This window comes from Oculina patagonica, chromosome 12 (genome assembly GCF_052425735.1).
Source record: "Oculina patagonica isolate OP01 chromosome 12, crgOcupat, whole genome shotgun sequence".
In the NCBI taxonomy this organism is placed as follows: Eukaryota; Metazoa; Cnidaria; class Anthozoa; order Scleractinia; family Oculinidae; genus Oculina; species Oculina patagonica.
The window spans coordinates 990,054-1,017,432 of record NC_135769.1 but is presented as its reverse complement, the minus strand read 5'-3'; the positions used below and the strand labels follow the sequence as shown (position 1 = coordinate 1,017,432).

The following is a 27,379-nucleotide window of genomic DNA, read 5'->3' as shown; positions in this document are numbered from 1 at the left end:
TAATTTTTGTAAGGGTTAAAAATTTTGTGTTTTCCGTGTTAATGGAACCATGGCAAGTCGTTAACATTCTGTTCACGAAGCAGGGTGTATCCTTCGTTGACTTTTGTCGGCTTCTATGTCGCACCAAAACACCTTTGTCTACCCTGCCTTCAATCCCAGGTGCCTCTATTGACCGCCGAACAGTTCCAACCAAAACTACCTGACCCCAAGGACAGGTGGGGTGGCTGAAATTGAAGACATGACATCACAGGCCACCATTCTTGAAAGCGTTTTCACCGATAAATCGAGAAACGCGACGGGAAAAAACGAAGAAATTAACATGGCTTAGCCGCAAATCCGAAGCATAACTGGAATTTAAAAGGGAAGCAATTGAACAGAAGGTCTGTATATTCTCCGTAGATGAATTTTTGTTACGTTTTTCTCGCTTATCTGTTTTGGTTCATTGAAACCTGTTCACGGCCATGGGAATTTGTGAACGTTTTGTAAAGGTCTTCAGTCGTTTAAAGTTTTGTTTTATCGAGGACGGATTAGTTGAAGATGTCAGTTTTGGTTTGGTAAAATTCTGTAGATAAAATTCCACAGTGATTGCGAAGTTTCACGTTGCTTTTCGTACCAGCAAACATTATTCATGCATGAATGATCACGGGCAGTGTGGGATGTGAATCTTCGCACGAGAACGATCATGAATAAAGACGGATGGATTAAATAGAATTAACACCGGTCAAGAAAGCATCATCTTTTCTTGCACCAGTTGAACGCTATTGCTAAAGTGACGGGAGCTCTTCCCAGAAAAAATCTTCACTGTTTCCTAACTCGTTTAAAGAATATTTTGCGTTTGGAAAAATGGAAGACATTTTTCCTAGGTCCCAGTCTCCCACTCAACTATTAATTACGAGGGGTTGACATGTTGCACGGCCCCCAAATTAAAAACTTTTAATGTTTAGGAAAAAGATTTCTTTTTCAAGGGAAAATAGTTTTTATTGTTTATCTTATAACAATTCTTTTAACTAAAGTTGGCAGAAGCCTGAGAAAATAGCTGTTTTTTGGCTTGTTTGTCTCAGAAGCGTGACCTGGGGATCGTGTTGATTAGGTAACTATTCCAGCCAGTCAAAAAGTAATTACAATTTATTTTCTTTACAATGGCCTAATGGTTCTGGGTTCGAGCCCTGGCCGGAGCACTGCGTTGTGTTCTTGGGTAAGACACTTTACTCTAATAGTGCCTCTCTCCACTCAGGTGTATAAATGGGTACCGACGAATTAAATGCTGGAAAGTAACCCTGCGATGGACTAACATCCCATCCGGGGAGGAGTAGAAATAATCCTGGTCGCTTCATGCTACGGAATCCGGGTTAAGCTCCGGCCTGGCTATGATGGGTCACTAGGCTCGTATGCAGACCTTACCAACTAGAAAAGTACAAAATATAACAAATAAATATCACTAAATCATAACTTCTGACTCTAACTGAGGCACATTGTTTTTAATTCAGATTTGTTTACTCATTGAAACTAGCGTTATACTGTGTCGGGGAACATCGCGTTATTGTTACTCGAATTCTAGTCAAGCTGCTTGAAGTGTAAATTTTAAAAGCTTTTCTGTTAAGACCAGGTACGTATACAGTACACATGCTACACATTTAGTAGTATTTATGCAATATATTGTGCCTCTTTATTAACAGCTGTCGCCGCGCTTTCCAAAATGGCTAGACTGTCAAACTTGACTGCTTTCTTCTTTATTTGGAGCTGCGGGTTTTGTTATGCAGGTATGTTATAATAGTTTCTTTTTAAGTGATTTTAACATGTAAAACGAGTGTGTTTTTGGTTTTAAAAAGTGCATTAATTTGATTTATTTCGAAGTTCAAGTGTTCGTCAAAGGTGCACATGGGATGGTCTCGTGGAAGGACACGCCCACTTGGAGGGACAGATCAGGTCAGTTTACATGAAAATGTTATTATCTATGTTGAAAACGTAGATATGTAAAAAATCATACCGTGTGAAAAAAGCAAGCGTTTATATTCTTTAGGATGAAGCAATGACTTTCCGACAAGGGAATACGTTTTATGATTGCAGGCTTTTAAACTGAATTTTCAAATAATTATTGATAAAAACTCTACATGTACAAACTATTTTTTTTTTTTTGGGTTTTTTAAAAATTCGGTTCAGCAAAAAAAAAAGAAAAAAAAAATTTCGGGTATTTCCAGTTTTGAAATCCGAAAATTAAGTCCCGCGATAATAAGCAAGGTAGTCAATAATTTCAGTTATGATTTCTCTCTGTGATAGTTGTCCCCACCCCTCCACCACAAGATGTTGCAGCTTACAAGAAAAGAGGAGAAAGTAAGCCTAGAAATTTGTAGTTTAATTTACTTTTCTTCATTAGGATTTTCGATTAAAAAAATCTAAATCGTGTTTTGTTCTGCTATAACCTGCATGGGAGACTTCGACGAGGACATTTTATAGATGCCCAAAGTTCTTTTATATAATGCCTTCTAAGTTACATGTAATTATAACAAATGCAATAATGGTGCTGTAAAGACTTAGGGGATTTTGGAAGAAATTGGAAAGCAGTTGATGGAAACAGTTTTGGAAACTCTCTATTTTCTTAATATAATGAAGACAACGGTATAACACATCGGTGGACCAATATAATCAAAGAGCAATTTATATCAGCTGTAATACTTCCTTATTTTATAAAATTATTATAATGCTATAACATCGTAGAGCGGTTTTCGTACTTGAGTTTCCAAGGTTATTGCATTTGCTTTGGCTTGACATAACTCATCCAGTCACAAGTAAAACCAAAACCAATGAGTTGCCGCCGCACGTTTCCCGCGCTTCGAAAAGAATAGTAAAACGATATCAAAGTGTACCGAAATTGAAATCAATCTAATGTCTTTTATGTACTCCCTGTATTTTGTTGCAGTTCCGTATCCATACCCAAGAGAACATGTAGTAAAACACGTATACGTTGGGCCACGAACCAGCATAGCAAAAGGTGAATAATCTATCGGCTAAACCATAACCCACTACTTGTTTGTAAAAGCATAAAATGTTAAATATGACTAATAAATTAAAAAGATAGATTTTGGAGAAGTTATCAGCAGAAATGAAGTGAATATGTCGTATTATGGAACACAAATGCTATTAGAAACAACATTAAGTACATCGGTCTAGTGAAATACTACATTTTTAAAAATTGAAGTGCATACGCCTAGGAGACACCCTTTCCTAGAAAACAGAAAGGTTGCAGTGGAACTAACTTTGAACAGTTCAGCTCATTTCTACAATGGTTTTGACGAATAGATCGTTTAAGTGAACTACTTCTTCTGATCTTTTACCATAATCATTGTTTTACTTGCAGGAAGAAAAGTAAATAAAAAGAAAAATTTAATTCAAAAAAGTAAGTCCTCCTCAACTTTGTTTGACAGGTGTTTATTGGCATTTGAGTGTATCGTTTCTCAATTTAACCCCATAAAAATTCACCCTGCCCTCGATATCGGGGTCCACTGTAATTTATGCTTTCACTAAAACTTTGAAGTTTTGTGATTTTTTAAAATTATGGTAATTTTTGTTTCAGTTTTCTTCTCACTACCAGTCGGAGCCGAGTTACCAATTTATTACACTCATAAGCAAGGTATGGATTAAACTGTGCCTTGTTATATTTACAGTAACAACTAATGATTTGTAGTGCAATATATTGTATAGTTATCAGGTATCCCGTCTCTGCCAACCATATAGTTAAATGACCAACCGTTTTCTTTTCTCCCCTCAGTACCAAAGTCTCATAAAAAGAGTACAGTGGCAAATTCTGAAGGTATGAAAATGGTGTATATCAATATCTACATGTGGTAATGGTAATGTAAGAAATGAACCATCTCAATTGTTTGGTGTCGGGGTTTGGTACAGAGCTAAGATGTTATCGCCAGCGACAGGCATAAAGACGACCAGTGTCCCTTTTGTGGTCTTCCAGGGATTCACTTATATCCCAGAGGCGCGGTGGCCTAATTGGTAGTGCGCTAGACTCCAGATCGAACGGTCCGGGTTCGAGCCCTGGCCGGGGCACTGGGTTGTGTTCTTGGGCAAGACACTTTACTCTCACAATGCCTCTTTCCACCCGGGTGTATAAATGGATACCAGCGAATTTACTGCTGGGGGTAACCCTTCGATGGACTAGCATTACATTCAGGGAAGAATAGAAACACTCCTAGTGGTTTCATGCCACAGAAACCGGGATATGCTCCGGCCTGATGGGCCACTAGGCCTGTATGCAGAGTTATAATCTTATAGTAACTTATGACCGTTAGGTTATTAAAACTAGTTATTTGGAAATGCTGTATTTTCCCTGCATTACTGTTTAGTGGTTAATAGATGATTTTGTTATCGAATTTAACAGTTAAACAGTCTTCAATTATAATAATTATTTAATATTTCTTTTGCCTTATTGTCAACAGTAACAGATGGTGAAGGTAGTAGATATTTTTCCGAGGAAACAAATGGCCCCTTTAGGTCAAATACCTGGGGACTACAACAAGCGACTGGTACGTTTAACGATTGTCAGATGATGGAATTTAACACTTGCAATGGATGCGAAAAATCCCTTCAAATGTTGTCCATATGACTGTTGCCAGTTTTTATAATTTTTATTTACATTTCATTCCAAGGAAACGAAGAGCTGTCACCAGATTTAGAAACGAGGACAATAGCAAAACAAAATCTTCTTCCGTCCAGTGACGGTAAGTTTGCAGAACTTTAAGGACTTATGTCTCAGATGTCATGTCTTGAAAGCTTCAGCCTGAAGTATTCAAGTCTCTTGACAATCTTTCTTAGTCTCCTTCGAAGCTGTTACTTGAGTCTTCACGCAACACCTTAGTCGCATAAATGTTGAGAACGAAGTTTGGTCAACTTCCTTCTCAGCTCTCTAGCTACATACCCTATAATCTTCAGTTGTTTTTTGACCTTTTGTCTTGTTTATAAAATGCACCAACTAAAGCATAAGACATTTTCCTTTCGGCAGGGGGCTTGAGGTATCACGGGATAGGAAGACAATACCTTCGACCTCGAACAATCGATAGAAACCGAGTTTACAAGAATAGTGGGCAGTTTTTTAAAAGACCATCCAGAACGCAGCGAATTCTCAACGGTAAGATTTGCTTCAGTCTTGTCTTCGCTAACCTATAGGAAGTGCCGTTCTATTTCTGAGTAGCTAATTTGACTGAAATATTGGCTCTCTCGGTTTACTTACAGTTCTCTCAGTGTGAGTTTTTGGATAATGTCATTTCATCAAGCGAATATCTCCTCACGATTTACACATTTTTTTTCTCAGTATGAAAAAATTTATCCTAAACAAAACTTCCACAACCTGCAATCTTTAAAATTTAATCACATGACTTTCGCCTTCTTTAGTGTATAGACGGTCAAAGACATCGGGGCTAAAGATAGAAAGAAGAGATGTCACCAAAACGAAGAAATCATCTTTACTAAAACAAAGCAAAGGTAGTCCAAGTTATGCTTTAGTTTATTTATTTGGTTCTTGTGTAAGTGACAAGGGTGTTGGACTTTCCTAATTAAAATCCGTTGTGTTTTATTTTTTTCAGGGTCAAGTAAATTAGAAAAAGTCGGTTATGTAGCGAAAGGTAAATAAGCAGTTTTGTTTCTTTCCTCCTATTTCTTCAATTTTAACTAAAACGTTCGTCATGTGCTGTAATGCAAGAGCTCGGCCGTTTCCGAACGTTCACATTTATTTTTTCACACTACATATTATTTCAAAAAGGATAGTTTTGATGCTGACGCTGCTTATGATAACATTAATTCACTAACTTTATTTGAATTTTCTCATTTTAGGCAAAGACATGAAAAAATCAGGGCTACCTAAAGGTATTAAATGAGAACATTCCGTTGCTATGGTCACCGTAGATGTCTTTGCATCGATTATTTTCGTATATTTGAAGTATTGAACATTAGCCATCCGTCAAATAAAGAAAAAATGTAAATAAAAAAAATTGCACTTCGGTCTTCGATTTATACTAAACTATTAAATTGATCATTTTAGGAAATATACCATAGTATGCTATGTAAATGATAAAAAGGGCAAAACAAAAATGGAATTTTCAATATTTTTTGTTGTAGAATTAAGTATGGCATGAATAATAAATATTTGAAAAAAAGAACAAAAAAGGGAGAGAAATTGCAAGAACAAAACCAAAGTAAGTAATAAAATTTTATCCTTGTATCTTTTAAAAATGCCAGCTTTCTCTTTTTTTCTCAATAAAAAACCCTGATACTTTTTCCTTTTTAACTTTTTTGTTTTAGAATGACTTTATTTGAATGCTAGGCTGAAGTTTCCATTACTTACTAAAATTGAAGCCAGTTGTATTTATGATTGACAAGATGACGACACCATTTGATATTTATGCATATAACCGGTGCATGTTTACCGAGATGCCATGTTTTAGGATTCTCTTCTTAGGCAAAAGTATTCGAAATTGAAAACGTTTTAACCATTTGTCGCATCAAGTTCGTATTTACATACAAGTTCTTAAAGTTATCGCGCATAACTCTAAATATCTCAGCCAAACTCCTCTATAGAAGTCCTTGGGGTATCTTTCAAGTGAGGGCTTATTAATTTAACGGGATTATTTAAGAAAAATTAAGGTTTCTTAAGCCTGGTTCACACTAGCGACATAACGACATAACGACATGGACATAACGACATAACGACATGGACATAACGACATAACGACATGGACATAACGACATAACGACATGGACATAACGACATAAGGAAAAGTTGAGTTCTTTTCTTATGTCGTTATGCTTATGTCATTATGTTCCAACTATGTCGTTATGTTATGTTGTTCACACTTGTGACATAGAACATCAACATGAGGTTTTTGTTTGCATTTGCGTGACCTTGCAGTTATGTCGTTATGTCGCTAGTGTGAACCAGGCCTTAGACTTAGACTCAGATACATGCTCAGATTTCACACCATGCTTAATGTCATCATCTTGTAATTCACTCACACTAAAGTAGACAATCTATTAAAGTAATTTCGCGTATTTTTAATTAATGGCAGGTAACAAACGGACCACAAGCCGAGGGTCAAGGAACAAAATTAATTCAGAGATTGAGAATCTTTTAACAAAGTTCCTTATTGTCCTTTAGTAACAATCTAAAAAATTAATCCTTTAAGTCCCGATATAAACCGTACCAATTCTCTTTAATGGCCTTGATTTATGTATAGAATTAACTAGTTGGAAGAATTTTAAATCAAATTATCCAGGAAATTTCTCTTTTGTGATCATTTTCCTCATATCATGCCCAGCAGGTTTGTTATTTTTTGATATATTTGTCAGGATACATTGGATGCTAATTAAGTTTTGGACTTAAAGGATTAATTAATGTGAAACAGAAAACATTTGTTTTTTACGTAATGGATAAGCTACTGCACTTTAGTTAGAATGTCGTTTTCTGTCACACACCTTTACTCAAAGATGGTGTGTGTCAAGGTCATGTCTTTTGCACCCCACATAGCCTGCGAGCAGGCTCTCTATTCGGGGGCAGCGGGAATATTGAACTACTCGAGCGCCGAAGGCGCGATCCCGCGAGTGCCGAAGGCGCGAGTGCGTGGGCGTGGGCGAAGCGAGCCCGCAGAGGGAGAGCCTGCACGCAAGCCATTGAATTTCAATTCCGGCCCCTCGAAATGTGACAACTTGTTGACAACTCGCTACGCTTCCGGTGTCAATATATCGATTGATGGCTCTTCATAGATCGATCGAACGCTCGCGCGTTTATTTCGAAAACAGTTGTAAACAAAGAGAGTGAATGTTGCTGTATCTGCAAGTGTACATTTTTGGTAAAATATGGAACTGGTAAATAGGTTCGCATGTAAACGGAAAATTTATTTGAAGCGTCAAATCGCGATGGGAGCCGCGATGAAGCAATTGCCGTAACCGGTTTGCATAACCGCAAAACATCTCGTCCTTCTAGAAGACAATTTACCGCATCTTTCTGTTCTTGTTTTAAGTTAAGGAGATCGTTAGAATCAAGCAAAAGTTTCCAAAATGCTTCATGAACGCTGCTGAACGAAACTCGCGTGTCTATTCACGGACGCCGTAGTTGACTTGGCTTTGTTTTGGACGCTGGTTTTTCTCACATTAATTGAGCCTGTCATTTTTGACCAATCAGAGTGCTGCGTTCGTGGACGAACGCGCCGGATTTGAAATTCAATGGCGTGCGTGCAGGCTCTCAATTTTGATCGCGGGCTCGCTTCGCTCGCCCAGCGGCTCGCTTCGCTCGCCCAGCGGCTCGCTTCGCTCGCCGAATCGCGCCTTCGGCACTCGCGGGATCGCGCCTTCGGCGCTCGAAGAGTTCAATATTCACGTTGCCCCCGAAAAGAGAGCCTGCTCGCAGGCTACACCCCACATGGAATTTTAACGGGGCCTTGAGTTTCATGAGTCGTGTCAAGTCTGCCATTGTACACGTTTGGGTCTATCCACTGGTTCTATCCACTGGATAGGGAAGTAAACAAAATAATCTTTCTTTATGACGTAGGATAACTTAATGACATACTGTACGAGGTTTAGAGTAGATGCCAAAAAACTGACCAAGGCAGTAACGCAGCAAATTGCGTGTATAGGATTTAGCAAGAAAAAGAGAAAAATATTGTCCGAAATTAAATTAGGGACACAAAATTAGAAAAAATGGTATTTAGTAGTATCAACAAATCTTTAACAAAATTTTACTGTAATATATAAAACAAGTTGTTTAAGAATAAATCTTGAAGCTTTAAAAATTGTGTAACTTTGTTTTAAAAATCATTTTGCCTTCTTTCAATGTCACACAGGTGAAACAATAGACGACATAATGACAAAATTGAAGCCGATGAAGAAAGGTTAATAAAGAACACAACAGTGATAACAATGAAAACCGGGAGACACTGACTCCTGTCAATCATGTGTAAATACCCAATGGCTGTCAACTTACTGAGTTTTAGCAGCCAAGAGGTCACGTGATTTACCATAAATTAAGACGCTGAAAAAAAAAAAAAACAAAAAACTAACAATATGAGGACGGTGCCCCGCCGTCCATATAAGTTTTTTCGGAGCCTACATTTAGAAAGACCAACGCTGATATAGCGGCGTTTGTTGACGAGCAATTTCAGGGTCTTTCAGAAGTTAAACTTTGATTACAAAATTTACTGTTCTTTGTGAGTTCTATTTATTTCAAGATGCTGCCATATAAAGTCGAATCTCAGTTCCTCCAAACCTCACATTTCTCACAACTGTGAGAAGAAATATTATTCTTACGTAGACTGCTAGCTTGCACGTTTGTAAATATTTAAAGAAATTCCTCTCCTCAGTCAAATAATGTTCAAAGTAGTTCTTAAAAAGGCTAAGGTTAGTATGCGTTTATGCTCCCTTCCTGAACCAAAGTCGGTCAGAGAGTGAATTGTTTTAAGTTGCCATGGCAACCAATTCCAGTACAATATGGCACACAGTTAATAATATTAATAATAGTTCGTTAACTATGCTTCGATACTAAGGCGAATAAATAATTCTGGTTTGGGAATTAATTTTAAAAGAACCTTGATCGTGTTTTACTTTATACTAAAGTTGTTTTAACCACCGTTTTACGGTGGTATATCGAGCATTAGCTAGCCTGTTGTTACGATAAGACTGAGATAGATTTTTCTTGAACGAATTGAAAATTTCCAAGAGACACAGACACATGGCTTGATATTTTGTTCCACTTTTACTGATAATGCCCAATTAGGGTTTGTAGAACGGAAAGATATCTTGCGTGAAATAAAGATTGAGTTATCAAGAATGCATGGTTTTTATTTTGAGTCAAGCGTGTTTTTGTAAGTTTGAAGTACAAGTTTGTGTTTCATTGCTCGTGAAAATGTGATACCTTGACTGTCATATCTTCATGGTAACACACTAGTTAATGCCGCACATACTTTCACTTCTTTATTATCGCCAACAAAAGCAAAATTACTTTCTCGAGTTTATCTATGAAGACTTCTTGCTTTTGTATTTTGGACTATAAACTTGCGTCGCCAGGCCCACTGGCGACGCAAGTTTACAATAATATGCACTCGCTAGTTCCATTCTCCTTGCTGCCCGGGTCGCGATTCTCGCGAAAAAAAGGCAAAAGTCTGTTCCTGCAGGCTAATTCATCCAAATTCAAGCAAAACTTTTACTAAATAGCATACAACAAAATGCCGAAAGGGCGTGAAACCTGCATGGGTTCATGATTCAGGGAAGGATTTTTCACACATAAACCGAAAAATAAATGAGACTTCCAACTGTCGTCAAAACCCCAAACAAACTGGAAAGCTTAAAATGTTACTCCTTTTACTACCCTGAGAACCCGCTTCTGACACATTGCCATAGGTCCTTCCCGATTTTGCTAGTAAAACTGGCATTTAATGCTCTTAGCAATGCTCGTTTTTTGTCCAATATTGCTCAAATTATGTTCATTTTTCAACATTATGCTTGTCAGTGTAATTTTGAAGAAATACAAACAAAACAAGGCATCGCGTGTGCTGTCCGTTAACTGAATAAGGAAAAAACATCTTCTGCTTCTTTGTATCCCTTTTATTGCAGGAACAAGCTTTTTTTCTGCTCGTGACTTCCTTCTATGACCTGCAAGTTTTTCGTGACGATGGCGTGGCCTACGCCCTCTTGTTTGGATTTTTTAGCAAGGACTGGTTACAAGTGGAGAGCTTTGAGAATTGGAGTTTCCTAAGCAATGTAAGAACACCAAAAACAAGCAAAGTTATGCTTTTGACAACAAAAGTGTCGATAAAATTGGGGAAAAATGCTAAATTATGCTAGCAAAAGTTTTTGAGAAAAAGACCAACAAAATGCTCGTTTAGTCAAATAATGCCGGTCAAAATGCTGGCATAATCAGGAAGAGCCTACATTGCCATCGGAAGTGAACAATCCTGCTACGGTCCTTGAGATTAACGACAATCAATGCAAGTTCTCTCGATTAAACTCCGTAAGAGAACGCACAGTACAAGTTCTGTAAGGTCAAACTCTTTCTTGTAGTCAATAAACAAAAACGCACTTACACGGTTTCTGTGGTTTAAATTACAAACACGTCATTTTTGAAAAAGGATATTGATATTATTGACCTATCAGGCGTGATAAGTAAAAGTCATACCTGTTTGACAGAAGAATACGACACCGACCAATCACAAAGCTTGCTTGTGGCAAGCCACCATGATGAAAACTAACGTAGATACGGTTCAACGACGGAAGTCAGCTGCGCCGTGAACAATTTTACCGTCGGGTGAAATCCAACGTAAAATCAGTTTAAACTCTCTGATTATAGCTTCGAGAGGATAGCACTTGGTAAGTAACTAGCGAAAAATTAAATTAGCATTTGTAATTCGGTTAGAGAGTAGTGAGAATTAAATTGCTATGTTGATAATATATATTCGCTTATTGCGGACCAGACTGTCAGAAGTTTGGAAACATTGCTGTTATGAAATAACTACACAGGGTATTTGACTGTTTTACGTTTTTACTAAGATTAGCTTGTACCTACATGTTGGGTTTCCTTTTTAATTGCAAATAACAGTACAACTAAAGGTTGCAATGAACTGCGTCTGAAGAGTCCATAAATGACAGTATTTTTCTCGTTATTGTGAGGTTATTAGCTAAGGATAAGTAAAATAATATAACATACACGTACGTTTTTTCAAAACGGACTGTTAGAACTCTGATGCCTCTAATTTAAAGTACTGTAGTGAAGTGGAATTTACTGGAGAATCGTATTGGTCCAACGTATCAATAACTCTTGTTTCAGGTTGAAATATCTTTCAAGATATGATATATTATTGTCTGGTAACGAGAAGTGATTATAAATATTAAAATTGCATTCTCGTTTCGACTTGTTTTCAGTGTCAGAGGGAAAGAAACTGGAAATTAAGAAACTTCTGTTGCACAAAACAATTTAAGTTTTACTCAGTCTTCTATCTAGGCTTAAGGGCTTGTGATCTTCCTTGGTAATACCAGTGACAACATAATCAACAAATAACCTGTATGTCGGGTGTTTCTTTGATCTTTTTAAAAATAACATCGTAACACAAGGCACCAATACACGCGAACATTGACTGTAACACAGGAAAACTCGTCTTGGACGAAACGAATTTATCGAGGAGGGGGATCTTCAAAGACACTGAGCTTCGATATTCTTTCTGTAAAGCGTGAATTGGTGTTAGGTTGCCAAGGTTGTTTAATAATGTATGTTTTATTACCAAGATTTTTTGGCAATTAACTAAACGGTTGCTTTAGACAAATCTGTAGAAATTAAAGTTGATTCTAGCTAACTTATATGGATCTTACACGAGAAAAGATTTAGCTGTTTGGTCAAGATTCGCACACTATCAAGTCAAGTATGACCTTCTTTAGCAGGGACACTGTTTCAGAGTTGATTGGGCCTATATCAACTGTACGATTGTATTTGTTATTGCACTAGTGGTTGCTAACATGGTTTTGTAGAATAATAGAATACGAGCAGTATCTCATTTCCTTTCGTTTGTCGAGCGAGAAGCAAGAAGAGGCGAGAGAAAAACGGCAAAGGGAAAACTGGAGGCGAGACCCCTGGAAAATGAAGGACTACAGATCTTTTTTGACTGAGTGTTTTTGCGGTGTTAATCCCATAACCATCCAACTAACCTGAAAGTCTCTTTCTCTCTCTCTCTCTTCCCGTTCTTGGGGGTGGGAAGCGAGAGACCCAATGAACGAGGTTACTAACCAGATATTTATAACCTGTCAATTTTGCCTTTCTTTGCTTACTACGGGAGATTTCGTCAAACCATAATCAAACTATGACCAACCAAAAGCAACCAAAAGAAATGGTGCAAAAGAGATACCTACAGATATGTCAACCTCGTCCCAAAGGGCGTGCTCCCCTTTAATGTGAAGGGAAACGCACCCTGCGAAAGAGCATGTAGATATATTCCAAATATGTTGGACTGGTAGTCTCGCCTGATGTATAATTTGTGTTTTCCTTGTCAGGTTCGCCAAAATGGGAAGTTTTATGCCTATGATCAGTATCCTATGTGGAGCTGTTGTCCTATGCAAAGGTATTTAAATAAATGCAATAGTTCTAATGTACGTCAAAATTGATTTTGATTTTTGAACCAAGTTCAGTAAAAGAAAGTTTGGATCGGACCAAAAGCCTAGGGTTGTTTAGATCTTATTCTATGCTCAACCGAAGAGAGTTGGATCAAATTTACGCGCTAGACTAGAAGGCAAGCACCGATATTCTTGACTTCTTTTCAGATTTTAGCTTGACTGCATCACTGCATCAAAAATTTTGCAAAACTACAGCTGCGCATTCAGTCTATTATCGGTAAAAATAAGACTAAGAGCACCAGTGTTCCAAAAGACTGAGTTAGTCTTGTGACTTAGCAACTGCCTGATCGAAAACTGCGGGCTCAGTAAATGTTTTCGTCACCGAATTCTTGAGAGATATGGCGATAGTGTTCTTTGTTAAGTGTCTTTGTTACTTTCTTCTCTAAAGGCTGGGAAATACCATATGCGGGTCAAAATGGAATGAATGGATTTAAAAAGAGTGATATTCCAGATCCTGCAAACACAGGTAAGTATACGCTTTGTGAAGTGTATTCACTAAAAAAGAGTTTTGCTATATCGATCGGCTCTGTCTACCTTATGTTCAATGTCTAACACTATTATGCTATTGTGCTTAACGAATGCCATCTGCTCAAATAGCATCACTATTATGCTACAATATGATTAATACAAAAAGTCGCAAAAACTTTGCAGTATTATGCCAATGCTCGATATCTTTGCTTGACAACTTTGCTTAAAAGTATGCAAGCATAATGAGACAGGCCCTTACAGCGCCGGATATGGCTACCGTGACGTCACATGAAAACAGTTCACCACGTGCCGGAGCTACTCGCGATTATTACATTGGATCGTCGAACTGTCAGATGGCGGGAAATGTTTAATTACTCCAGACCCTCCTCCCATGGTATGGAATAAGGCTGAGAGAAAATATGCCTCGGCGGCATTGCGTGGAGGATAAAAATCAGCTTTTTTGGCAAAAACACCTATACAAGCAAGCAGGTCATTAAGAATATACGAAGAAGCCTAAAATAACAATAATTAATTTGTGTATCGCTTTTTAGCCCAGACTGTAGGAAACCCACTACCTTCTGCTTTCTTTGAGGAGCAAGTCACTGGAGGAAGACACCCAAATGACGACAAGAGATACTCCATCGGTACTTTTACATGATGTGATTATTATTTTACTTATGTCTTTTATAACCCTCCTCCAGTTTTCAATTTGTCCAATGTTTATTTTTGTGTGTGTAATAATTGTATCCTCACAGAACAGTTAAACCACGCCGCCAGACACCGTAATGTTTATTTCGACACTGTCGGAGGAGATCCATATGGTGAGCGTTTAATTAAAACTTTTGCATATACGGTTGCATTTACTTTTGCTAGTAGACAGAATGAAATTAGCGGATTACAAAAGAGGTCAAAAATAGTCAACTTTGGCAAGCGTTGATAACACTCGTTTTTGTTTGAGAGAGGTTCTCGCTGATCCATTAAGCCATCAAACCAAACCAATTGGAAGGTTCAAACGGAAGGGGGGGGGGGGGGAGAAGAGTGGATTAATTATGTTAAAAAATTAACCTTTTGTTTTGTGCACATGAAATAGGTCACAGCAGCACTGTGCTTACCCGTTCACATATTGCTGTCCCTCACAAGAAGAGGAGATCAATTATGCAGGCAGAATCACGTGAGTAGTATATGATCTAGAGTGAAAGTTTCTCACTTCACTTCTTGTCTATTATTGTACCTAAAGTAACGTTTAGTGGCTTCTTAGCTTATTTGATAAAAGCTTCGAAAAATCACGTGCATGTTTTAAACAGAATTCGTACTCAAATCAATTACTACACAAGAGCTGTAAGTGTTACTGATTTGCTTTCTTTGTTTAGCACAAAATGTGGCGGGAAGTCAGCTTCCTTCAGCTTTCTTTGAGGAGCAAGTCACTGGAGGAAGACATCCAGATGACGACAAGAGATACACCATCGGTACGTTATATGTCTCTATTGTGTTGGTTTTGACCATTGTTATTCTATATACAGAGAACCGATGTGAATTTTTTTATTTATTTTGAGATTGAACTTACAATCTATAAATAAACTAAAAGCCAGTCATATTAAATCTCCTGGAAATTTTGCCAAGTTTTTACGCTTTAGTTATAAACAAAGCAACTTAAATATGGTTTTTTAAACTATAGTAAATCTCTCTTATTCCAATTTGCAAATTTCTCCTCACAGAACAGCTTAACCAAGCCGCCAGACACCGTAATGTTTATTTCGACACTGTTGGAGGAGATCCATATGGTAAGAGAATGTATAAGTATTACGAATAACCCACTTTAAAAACAGCTCAACTTTGCAGACAGCTTTGCTATGAACAGTGTTGTATTTCAATGTTTATATATAATAAATGAGTGTGCCAGGCGCGGTGGCCTAATGGTTAGTGAGGTGGACTCCGGATCGAGTGGTCTGGGCTCGAGCCATGGCCAGGGTCACCGACTTGTGTTCTCGGGTAAGATACGTTACCGTCAGAGTGGCTCTCTCCACCCAGAAGTATAAATGTGTACTGTTGAATTGCTGGGGCAAAGTGACAGAATGCTGGGAAGTGAACTGTGATGGACTAGCATCCCATTCAAGGTAGCCTCCTACGCAGACGTTCTTAGGGCTCGGCACGCGTTTCTCCCCCACGTGGGGGAGAAACGCTACCAAAATCGGAGTAAAGTGTCGGAGCTTGTTATCAACTAGGCTAAAAGTTTACTCATTTGACTTTATTTAAAAAGGTCACAGCAGCACTGTGCTTACCCGTTCACATATTGCTGTCCCTCAGAAGAAGAGGAGATCAGTTCCGCAAGAGGAGGCAAATACAGGGTAAGGAGTATTGTACTTTGCAAAAACACTCAGAATATAGGTAAAACAGGCTACTTCATGTTTTTCATGTACGGGCTTCGGACTTCTCTGGAAACGTATAATAAACGTCCGTTGAAGTTCAAACGCACTATGCTTCTTCAGTTTTAACACTTCAGCGTGCATCACATTAAAAAAACGTCGTTGACCCAATGAAAAGCTTACACCAGGAACGACAAGACCGAATGGGATTCTTGGTAGACAGCATCGGTAAGCGTAGCAATATTCCATTTATTTTAAAATCAAGACATTTTCTTCCTTTGAGAGTTTTAAGAGCATGATTTATGCAACCTGGCTTATTATAATGACCATTCTGTCACAGACGACAATTATTTTGTTACCGATTTCCCAGTAAACATTTGGGTTGCATCGTTCAAGGACAGTTTGGTTTATGCTTTCCATGGGTCAACGTTTCTGCAATCACGTGTATACAAAACGTGAAAAATTAAATTCCTCGTTTTATTTGAGATATTTATTTCTTTTATTTTAGGGAAACATTGAAGAAGAAGCTGCGACTTTGCTAAAGTGATGCAGGAAAATCTTGCTGTTGTTGACTCGACTAACCTCAAGTTCTAACAATGGACTCTCAACAAACACATCTAAACTCTGTATATATCGATTTTAAGACACGGGGAGATGAAATAAAGAACTTTATTTTGTAATTTATTTATTAGTGGTTCAATTTTATCGTAAATGCTCATTTCTTTTGTCTTTTAAACTACTGAATCGAAACCCTTTTGAAGTCGGGTTGTCTTGTTATGGTGGCCCGAACCCCAAGTGGCAGCACGTTAGTATATAGGTACAGACCACCTTAGTGTCCTCGAAGAAAGCAAAAATAATGTTGTTGTTAATTATAAAAAAACTGAGAAACGGACGCTGCTAAATGTTACAAAAAGGTTTGCAAGGTTATGCCTCTGTATTGAAAGAGCAGGGGCGTTTTAAAAACTGTAGATGAAAAAAGAAATGTAATTCATTTAACCACGTTACACAGAAGAGCTCAGGAGCTTGTTGAGACCTGTACAGGCATCCAAGATCGAATTGGAATTTGAGGTGTAGGTTTTTGTGGAGGGAGAAAAACCGGAAAACCCGTAGAAAAACCCTCGGAGCAGAAACGCAAAGCAACAACAATTTTAACGTATGGCACCGGGAAAATATGGAACCCGGGCCACAAGTGCATTGGTGAGAGGCGAGCGCTCTCACCACTGCGCCAACAATGTAATGAAGTAGAACAAGAGCCAATAGAGTATGCAAATATAAGCACAGAACAAAGTACGAAACACACATGAAGAAAATATAACATTTATTCAGTTTTGTTTAACGTGTTCAGTCTTGTCTGACGCAAATAAATACCGTAACACCACGACTGAATGCTTAAATAAAGGATTTCATTTCTGAGGTGGAAACTAAACAACCATGTGTTCTATTTTATAGAAAAATTAATTACCTGCGAAGGGAATTCGAGATGAGTGCCATATCGGGTTTTGGAGTAAAATTTAACGTGGAATTCACGAGTCAGGTGATGGATTTTCCTTGAATCGCATAGCCTTTTTTTCAAATAGAAAAAAAACAAACTTCATTCTTGTCTGTTTTGCATGTTGCAAAATTTAACGCGCGCTCAGGAAGCCATTCCAAATCAACTATCAGGAGCAAACGAATCGCAATAAAGCTTAAATCTATCAAAAAACTTTATTTGAACCTCGTGGTTGACAAAAAAAAAAACATCGTTTTATGTTGGTATTTAACGAATCATTCTTGTTTTTATTAAAAACATCTATTGGAAGTTTCCGTCTCATCAACACAAGACAAAATCATAAAATCTTTTATCTCTTCGGCCTGAAAGTAATAGAAGCACGCATCCGAATCCAGTCCATCCAATCAGACGGCGAGAATTCTCCTGGCTATGCGATTCTAGTTTAAACTACACAACACTAAGGCTTCGCTCTTTCTTTCCATTTTTACGGCTTCCCAGTGCTATTTGCTATGTCTAAATACGGTAAACTCGTTCTCTGACACCGATGTATGACCCACCATTCAGTTTACTGGCAGATGTAAATCGTCTGTCAATTACATCTTTGCTGGCCTCACGATTTCGCAAGATTTTAAGACAGAAGTGACTTAAAGGCCCGAGCCACACCAGAAACACAATCTTAAACGGGGATGAACCTTGTGGAATACTTCACAAGGCCACTGACCGTGGTATTAGTTCAAGGTCACATGTCCACAAACTACACTGCACTACAAACACTACACTTTGTAGGTATATGAGCTATTTACACAGGATCAATATACATTCTGTGACTTTCCAAGTCAATTCGACAGTTCAGTTGATTAATACTTTAGAGAACTAAGGATCACTATCCCTGTATTGACATGTTTTCTTTTGTTTGTCGAAGGCTTTAAGTTGCAGTTAAGCTTCTTCTCTTTCTTCCATGTCTTGGAAAAAAGACTTCTTGATGACTTAAGACTTGATAATTGCTAAAGGCTGTTAAGACAGAAACAAGTAACAATTGTTAGTTACGGTGTTTAGTAAGAGTAATCACATTATTTATTTTTTAATTGAATTATCCCGGCCATATTTTTTCAATTTAAAGGAGGACTACTTGCTAAACCAAAATAAGAATTGACTCTAATCAACTTAATTATCTAACTATCTAATTAACTATTAATCATCTAACTTATCAACTTTCATCAACAATGAATTGTACAAAAATGTCTGGTCAACTCTGTTCGCTCTTAGAAGGTTGTCATAAGTTATTTTGTGCTTCAAAATTACAATGACGTAGCATTAATGTTTGGCACTAACTAGGTATCAAAAGAGAGTAAAACATCTTCTCATATTTAAGTTTGGAAACGTCATTCATTGATAGTTTAGCTGATATGTATTTTACTTACATTGAGCGTCTCCTGCAATTCCGTCAAATATGACGTTTCTATGACGAGCTCTTTGATTTTGAGAGGCTATAAAAAAGAACAAAAGTTATAAATTGGGGAAACCAGTTTTCAAACGAAATACACGTACAAGTAAAAGATTAAAACAGAGTGAGATCGAGGCATAACTAATTCACTGCAATTTTAGGCTATGAAAAGGTCGAGTATAACAATTGTCCTATAGGCAGTCTCTGTAAAAAAAGATGGAAAATGTTTCTTCTTAGTTTGTTATAATGAGTGGAAGGCTCTTTGGTCACCAAACAACGCGAAAAGTTAAGAAACGTATATTAAACAATTCACATTAGCAAGAACAAGAACAAAAGAGAACGTTAGGCCCCCATGTCTGTCCAATGCAAATCAATTTAAAATAGGTAATGTGTAATAATTGGACGTGCAAGGATTGAATTTGTTATCGTGGTGCAAATTATAGGGTCCGGCGATGCACATATAGGTAAACAGGAGTAAATGAAGGCAATAATTGATATATAGCAAAATTGCACAACAGAGCCGTAACCAGACCTTTGGCATAGACGAGGCAATATCTTGATAGGAGGTTCTAAGGACATGCCCTCCAGAAAATTTGAAGAACTAGAAGCTCGGAATCTATTTCTTATACATTTTTCATAAGGTATTTCTTGAGAAAAATCAATCTTCTTCAACTGGGTTTTATTTTGCCAACAAAACTAGTTTGTTTTTAATTTTGGGTTAAAATCAAGACGAGGCAAGTGCCTCGTCTTGCCCCCTTGCTAGTTACGGCCCTGCACAAGGTAGGAGCCAAAATAGGTTAACTTGATGAATACACCGCACGTCTGAAATACGTGTATATATTACTAAACATACCTAAATACTTGTCTCCAAAGCCCCACTCTTTTGCTTTAGGTTTGGCAGTGGTATGAACAACGACAGGTGGAGGCGGTTTTGTTGTTACTGGCACGTGATGAGCCACAGGCACAGGTGGAGGTGTAGTGGAAAGGTGTGATGGAGGAGGTTTTGTCATGACTACCGGGGGAGAATTCAGTTGTGGTCCTAACGGAATGTTCAGTGTCTCATGTAAATGCGAAGGTACTATAGGGGCATCAGAAGCAAATGGTGATACCTCGATTATCGGTGCAGTTGTTGGTGCTGGCTGCGTTACTGGAGTCGTTGAGCTGATTGGACTTGCCGGGGAAGGGGTGGAAGGAGGAGGCTCCAGTGAAGAATTAGAGATGGACGTTATGTTGCTAAAAGAAGTGTTTTTTACAAGCCAGCCCAAGCCAGGAAAAGAGATGTTTTGGGGAATAATAGCAACCGACGAGTTTGCTATTTCCGATGCCGGAATTGTAACGTTTGAGGATACGACTTTGATAGACGTAGCATTTGCAGGTATTGGGATTTCAGTCACAGTGGTATTAAGCAAAGATGTTTCATTGATCTGCTGAGATGTGCTATTTTTAGCTAAAGCATGTGTCGCTGCATGAATATAACTACCATCAGAAGTGGAATTGTCTGCTCTGGTGTCTTCTGTTGAAACCGGGTGCAAGGGAGAAGGAAGAAATAAGACTGTGTCTTTTTCTGGAGGCGTTGCAATTATGTACGAGGCATTTTCGTATTCCGAATTAAGCGTTGGCAACGATGAAGACGATGGCTTAGAAATAGAGGCTTGAGCGGGTGCAGTCGATTGATTTCTTCCAGGAGAGGAAGATGATCCTGATGCTGGTGGGAATGGGGGAGAAGATGATACACCCGAGATTCGAGTAGGTGCTGGAGCTGGGGCTGGAGCTGGAGCCGGGGATACAGCTGTTGAAGGATAGGAGCTAGATGCATACTGCACAGGGGATTGTGCAGGTGACGATGACGTTGATGGTGCAGCAAAGGCTTGAGCGGGGGCAGATGACTGATTTTGTCCAGGAGACGACGACGATTCTGATGCTGGTGGGAATGGAGGAGAAGATGATACACCTGAGATTCGAGTAGGTGCTGGCGCTGGTGCTGGAGCCGGAGCCGGGGATACAGCGGTTGAAGAATAGGAGCCAGCCACCGGCTGCGCAGGAGATTGCGCAGGTGACGGTGACGATGATGGGGCAGCAGATGCTTGACTGGCAGGGTAGCCATAATAACTTGGTGCAGGTTGAGGAGCTGGCGCTGGTGCGGGGTATGCAGAAGTTGAAGGCGCTGCATAGGCTGGGTAAGCAGCTGGAGATGGAGCGCTTGCAGGAGAGCCGTAATAGCTAGACGTCTGCTGTGGCGTAGACGATGAAGATGTTACGCTGCTCGTCTGGGGGGGGGACGCAGGATAATTATAGGAGGTGGTTGCTGGCTGTGATGCCGGAGCCGACGCAGGTGTCTGTGACGCAGACGGAGCTGCTGGTGCAGAGGCATAGTTGCTACTCATTGCTGATGGATGAGAATTTGTAGATGGTGTTGTAACAGAGGATGAGTTGTCAACATTTTGCTGAGACGTAACACCTTGAGAAGCTGATGTGCTGTTGATAATGTTGTAAGAAACAGGTGAATTAATAACTTTAGTCGTCGATGTTTGGTTCGTGTATTCCTCTCCAACCTTGGGACTCCCTACATTATACACAGGATAGCTGTCAGCTTCTACATTCAACGTTACATTTCCTTTTGAAGTATCCACCAGTGTATTGGTGGTATTAATTGTGGTAGCTGTTGGCGGTTGCGACGTTACCTCGTTATTGCTGCTTACGTAATAGATGGGATAATTGTTTGTGTCATTATCCATAGATGCGTTTTCGGTTGACGTGGCAGGGAGTGAAGTGGTGTTGCTCACATCTGGTGATTGCTGTTGTTCGTTAGCAGCACTGGCCACATAGTATACTGGATAGCTATTATCATTTGAACTTTGTGAGGCGTTATTTATCGGTGTTGACAACGGAACAGATGGGTTAGCTGTTGCATTTGACACAGGTTGCGAAGCTGGTTGTTGTGTTTTGGGCTCTTCATAACTTGACACATAATACACCGGATATCCGTTATCTACGGTCGAGTTCGATGAAGCTGAAGCTGAAGCTGCAGAGTTATACGAACTAAGTAATGATTGTGGCGAGGACACCGTTTGTGTGGAAGAACTGCCGTTGATGTATGAGGCGGCAGATCCTAAAGATTGCTGGGTTGTTGAATAGTTGGCTTGCACAGGGACACCAGCTTGAGCACCAGTTTGGGTTGCTAGTTGCTGTTGTCCACTTTGCGTTGTTGCAGTTGAGGCAACCGTTGCTTCGGGACTGCTGTTCCAACCAGCTGAGTTTGAGGTTTCTATTTTGGATAACGAAAAATAGATTTGTAAATGTGGCCCTGCATTAGATAGACTGTCAGGATCATTGACTGCTAAAAATGTTACAACAGTCTATGAACGCTTAGCAGCGCCTTGAGAATTTAGATTTAGATTGTTAAATCTGTCTTGTAAAACACTGGTGAAACGAGACTTTTGGCAACATTCAACCATATAACTATTTCTGAGTTAGATCGCAGACAAAGATTTGCAAACTATTATAATTTACAAAAGACAACACTGGTATTACGGATTAAAGGCTCTACAAAGTACATGAAACGTAACTTGAACGATTTAAATCAGAATTGGTTTGAATATAAGCAGCTCAATCTGCTTAATAAAATACACATGGATTAGGAACCCTTAAAATTATGTCTCTTTATATTACAGTTTTCAAAATGTATCCTACATCCAACAGCTTTTATTCTGTACTTACGTGATGGAATGGATCCTGATTGTGTTGCGGCATTTTGGCTTGAATAGTACTGCGATGTGGCGGTCGTGTATCCTGGGTAACCAGGGTATCCTTGAAAAAGAAAAACAATTGATGAAACTGAGCCTAATTTAAAATATACATCTGAACATTTATCAATGTAGCCGATCCGCAAAAACTATCGGTCCTAGCAAGTCATTAAATACAGCTGTGAGTATACAGCTGTAAATTAATTTGTCGGTTTAAGAAAAGGAAACAATTACAAGATATCTGCAAAGCATAAAACAGCTCAGTGGTCCGTCGTGCTATGAAATGGTGATTCCCAGAGGGCGCTCACCTCGAAGGAAGCTTATTCTTAACGTAAAAAACGATTTCCCGATAATTTTAACTAAGGACGGAGAACATCTAGCAAGCAGTTCTTGATGGACGTCTGGAAAATGTCATCTTCGGTATCTAGATCAGTGCATCACATGCTAAATGAGATCGGGACTGTGACGTGGCTACCCAAATGATAAACAGTCAACTATCTTTAAAACGGACACTGTCGAGACCGGCTACGACCGTCCGTCCTTATAGGGATGTGTCCGTCTCATAGGAAGTTTAGTTACAGTAAAATGACTGATATTGGACCAACACCATTTGTTATTCTCATAGATATGTCCGTTAAGAGAGAGTTGACTGTACTCCGAGAGGGACAGTGAAAAAAAGATGAATGAGTGTAACCTGACATGGAAAACAGTAAAATGCGACAGGCTCAAGGCCAACACTGAATGAAATCCTTCATAAAGGCTTTATTTATTTATTTATTTATTTATTTATTTATTAAAGACATAGGCTACCTGATACAGAGTGAAATAAGTGAGTAAGTGATTGAAGGCAGGAGCTAGTGACCGAGCGAAACCCAACGCGTGTTTAAGATCTTACCTTGATTCGCAACCTGTCTTCTATGGAGTCTTGAAGAGAGCTCTAAGTAACAGATAAATGATTCTGGGATTAGATAAAGAACTAACAGATCATAAGAAAAATGCACCAGTAAAAGGTGGAGAACCACCACAGAAAGTTGATGTATTTATGAACATCCACAGTTCACGGATAGGAATTGTCCTTAGAACTGACAATACGGTCTCAAGACAAAATCAATTTAAGGCCATATTTACCTCTTGCAACACGAACATCAAGTGGTGCTGAAAATGAATAACAAATGAAATAATACACATCAGCGCACTAGCTGGTAAGCTCTTGTGTAGTTATAAGGCATATCCAATACTACTTATTAACCGAGAGTGAGGTCATTACAGGGGAATCTCAGACCGAGGCCTTGATGTATTGACCGAGCGATAGCGAGGTCAATACATCAAGGCCGAGGTCTGAGATTGCCCTGTAATGACCGAAAGGACGAGGCTAATAAGTTATTTTTTATATGGCCTTTTAGCGCTATTCTAAACTGAAATATCTAAAAAACACCGAGGTGAAACTCGCTCTCGCTCTCTGTGGCCATGGATCTCGTCGTCGCTCATACTAAAGAAGTATCGGTATGCTAATATTTTTCTTTCAGTTGTTAAAAAGATAGTTACTTTTTGTCGGTATTTATTGTCGTTCTTGCAATTGCGCTAGTAGCTTTTACTCACAACTTAAAAAATTATATAAAAACCGCCGAGCCGAGAAAATTTTTCATAATGCCCGGTCATTACAAGAAAATAATGCCCGCTCAGCAGCCAATCAGAGCGCGCGTACTATTGTAGCCATATTATAATGACTCTTATTTCCAAAACGATCAACACACCTTGATCCACTATGTACATAGGCAAGCCGACAAAAGAAGAAAATGAGGAAAATACTTTTTTAAGAGATATCGTTTTAACGTACCACTAAATTGTCAGAAGTTATGTTTAAAATGGCATTCAACAAGAATTATTGATATTTTGATTGTAGGAGCTAAGAAGTTAATCATGAAAAAAATAATCGCGATAGTTTTATAATTTAAGTAGTCTCACCTGAATAAACAGAGGTACAAACGCACCCTATCACAGAAATAAGGTAGAGTAACCTCATTTCTTCCCTGTTCTCATGCGAGGTAAACCTGTTTGGAAAAGAACAAAATTTGAATTTACCCGGGTAGCTCTCGGCCATCCACATAGTACCCTTCTGTAAACAAGAACTGGTGGTAATTCAAACATGTTAGGTAACCTGTTGTTTGTTGCTATGCATATCGCAGGTCAAGTTATAAGTGATACTTTGCTTCATTACAAATACAAATTTAAATGTTCTGTGGTTTAACAAGAATCTTGGAAGATTCGTTAAACCAATGCCTAACGTAGTTGACTAACAGAAATGCTAGCATAAGCCCGTTTCCGTTTTTTACCCGATAGTTGGAGTGCATTTTTTTACTTATATGTGCTTAATTGCCTCTAGAGGTAAATAGACTGTAGCAATGGGCTCAAATCGAAGTTTGCACGCGAAATCCTGTGCATCGATCGCTAACATTAACTCAACTCCTCTCAGGTTTGCGTGTGATCTAGCAAAAATGACAATTTTTCTTTGGAGGTTTGGCCGAATGGGTGTTTCCAACACCAACATTTATCCTCAAGTCTCGGAGTTTTTTCATATCTCGAAGCCTTGTTGTTGTCCCGCTTTGCTGAATTAAGGACGGCCTACATGACTTTGACAACAGTAACAATGCTTTCAATTCTCTAAATGTGTGCCTATATATGGGGCCTAGAAAGGAGAATTGGTCTTTGGACATCGGGCCTTGACTTGGTAAAAGTGCAACCGCTACAAGAGGTGTTTATTAGTGGGAGTATTTAGAGCTGAACGAATACGAAAGCTCGATAAAAAAAGTTTCTTTTTAGATCACTTAGCACGTTGAATGTTTCAAAAACATGGAAACGTGGTGTTAAATAACAACATGTAGTTGTGATATTCACAGAGTTCAAATTGTTTTCCCGCGTCCGGTGACTTCAAGCGTGAATGTTTAGGGTGCTTAACGGTTTATCGAAAATTTGCTCTAAATAAGGACTACAGCTTAATAATATTACAAACGGTCGTTACTGTTTACCTTATTACATTATGCTTTAAACGTTAAAGAAAAAGAATTTAATCGCCTGAGTTTAAATTATGCTATGGTTAACTCGAGAGATCTGCACAAACTACTTTAGTGAAATGTTCCAGCTTATTAACCATGTCCCAATAAAGAATGACGTAACCTTACAGAAACGGGATCTAACTGTCTATAAGAAATTAATAGCACGCTATTAGGATTTGTTGGAATTTGTGCTAAATATAGCAGTTTGTTGTTTAATGACAACCTTGTAGTGTAGACGACTATCGTCGTACTAGAAGTGTGTATCAGCCTCGTTATCTGTAGCTACATCGAGTCATATTCATAGGTTAAAAGTTAATAAATTTATTTTCCTGAGTTTTCGGGAAAGAGGGCGTCGAATTTACGATGAAATACCAACTGATCACAAGACTCAAAAGGCAGTTCGTTGACGCAAGTTAATTTCAACGATTACTGCGCGCGGTGATGGTTGTTTTTAACTGTTTTCGAGTCGAGATGTCTTGGTCACAATTTCGAGGGAAATTCTATTAAATGTACTAAATACTAAACACTAAATACTAAATACTGAGAACGTTATAAAAACTACGAAGCAATTTGAAGTCATAAAACTAAAACAAATTTCACTACCAGAAAGCAAACATGAAATTTTCTACTTAAATTTAATTTACCAACTGGTGACTTACCTCGGTCAATCGCTTTATTTTTCCTCGCAAAGCGCACTCCTTTGTAGAAAACGTTTCTCTAAACCAATAAATCCTCAGCAGAAAATGACAAACAGCAATCTTGAAAGATCTTTGGGAGTTATATTATACTATAGCTGATTTCAAGTAACATAAATCTGCGTTCAAGGCTCAGGAATGAAGGAAATTTTCTTTAGGTGGTTTTAACAGGTGGTGCGCGGGCGGCACCAGTTCTTGATCTCTGACGTCACTCTAGTACCCGATCAAGTTCCAAGCTTGACCGAGCAAACCGAGATATAACGAGCTGTCTGATTGGTCATTTGTTGATCGACTCTAAGTAGCTTTCTCGATTAACCAAATGCGCTCGCTTTCAGTTACTTTAGTATTTTGAAGTATTATATAATTTGTTAGAATAGAGCGCTACAGGTTTATCAGTGATTCTGGTACGTTCTTTAAATAAAGTTGTCTATCTAGGCTATCTGACTTATTACCACACTTTTGTATACACAACGGCGACAGTCGGAGAGCGGATTGGCCTCTGTGATGGGCAAATGGTAGCGGTAGAGTTAACGGATTGTTATTATAAGTCTCCTTCGGGCCAAAGATTTTTTTGCTGTTTCCAAGGAGGTTAACAAGGTTCTCGGATCGAAGGCCTGGTTATACGAAATATTCTACATATATTCCCTTCCAGCAAGAAAGGGAAAAGGAATTGGGGCTGTCTAGTTTTACGGATATGGAAAACGGAACAAAAAGTGGGAAAAGGGTATCACTCATTAAATACTAAGAGTCATAAACCCTAAGACTTACAGCAAGGCGCCCAAAAGTGTGACCACTTTTAATTTATTCACATTCTTTCGTGCAGATTTAATCCAATCAGAAGTCAACTGCAAGCTATCCACGGCTTTTGATTGGATTAAATCTGCACGAAAGAATGTGAATAAATTAAAAGTGGTCACACTTTTGGGCGCCTTGCTGTAACACTAATACTAAGAGTCAGAACACAGCTAGCTATGAATA

General features: G+C 38.6%; 3 protein-coding genes across 9 annotated transcripts; 2 read left to right on the top strand and 1 right to left on the bottom strand.

Annotated features, from left to right (window-relative positions):
• The first annotated feature begins 107 nt into the window (after positions 1-107).
• LOC144632193 (uncharacterized) lies at positions 108-9,813 on the top strand. Of its 6 annotated transcripts, XR_013566866.1 has the most exons (17): positions 110-380; positions 1,677-1,760; positions 1,855-1,926; positions 2,278-2,331; positions 2,918-2,989; positions 3,356-3,394; positions 3,572-3,628; positions 3,767-3,808; positions 4,446-4,532; positions 4,656-4,727; positions 5,009-5,134; positions 5,398-5,487; positions 5,589-5,627; positions 5,836-5,868; positions 7,068-7,494; positions 8,392-9,002; positions 9,063-9,813. XR_013566866.1 is itself a non-coding variant. In XM_078490792.1 (15 exons), exons 2-15 carry the CDS (start codon positions 1,697-1,699, stop codon positions 8,888-8,890), a joined length of 900 nt encoding a protein of 299 aa, XP_078346918.1. In that variant the 5' UTR covers positions 110-380; positions 1,677-1,696; the 3' UTR covers positions 8,891-9,025. The 6 variants fall into 6 exon arrangements, 2 of the variants coding, with proteins under 2 accessions (XP_078346918.1, XP_078346917.1); XR_013566868.1 differs by lacking the exon at positions 5,589-5,627 and having other exon boundaries at positions 108-380; XR_013566867.1 differs by lacking the exon at positions 7,068-7,494 and having other exon boundaries at positions 8,838-9,002.
• Positions 9,814-11,209: 1,396 nt separating this feature from the next.
• Positions 11,210-16,661, top strand: LOC144632775 (uncharacterized). 2 transcript variants are annotated; one of them, XM_078491500.1, is made up of 10 exons: positions 11,210-11,355; positions 13,027-13,094; positions 13,535-13,612; positions 14,166-14,258; positions 14,370-14,435; positions 14,705-14,785; positions 14,985-15,080; positions 15,330-15,395; positions 15,872-15,959; positions 16,486-16,661. In XM_078491500.1, exons 2-10 carry the CDS (start codon positions 13,037-13,039, stop codon positions 16,517-16,519), a joined length of 660 nt encoding a protein of 219 aa, XP_078347626.1. In that variant the 5' UTR covers positions 11,210-11,355; positions 13,027-13,036; the 3' UTR covers positions 16,520-16,661. The 2 variants fall into 2 exon arrangements, with proteins under 2 accessions (XP_078347626.1, XP_078347627.1); XM_078491501.1 differs by lacking the exon at positions 11,210-11,355 and adding an exon at positions 12,262-12,457.
• Positions 16,662-17,114: 453 nt separating this feature from the next.
• Positions 17,115-26,525, bottom strand: LOC144632967 (uncharacterized). The gene is made up of 8 exons (XM_078491723.1): positions 26,366-26,525; positions 24,619-24,704; positions 23,782-23,808; positions 23,549-23,590; positions 22,628-22,717; positions 19,764-22,175; positions 18,888-18,953; positions 17,115-18,477 (listed from the first exon to the last, which is right to left on the bottom strand). The coding sequence occupies exons 2-8, from the start codon at positions 24,674-24,676 to the stop codon at positions 18,392-18,394; spliced, it is 2,781 nt and encodes a 926-aa protein (XP_078347849.1). The 5' UTR covers positions 24,677-24,704; positions 26,366-26,525; the 3' UTR covers positions 17,115-18,391.
• Positions 26,526-27,379: the final 854 nt, after the last annotated feature.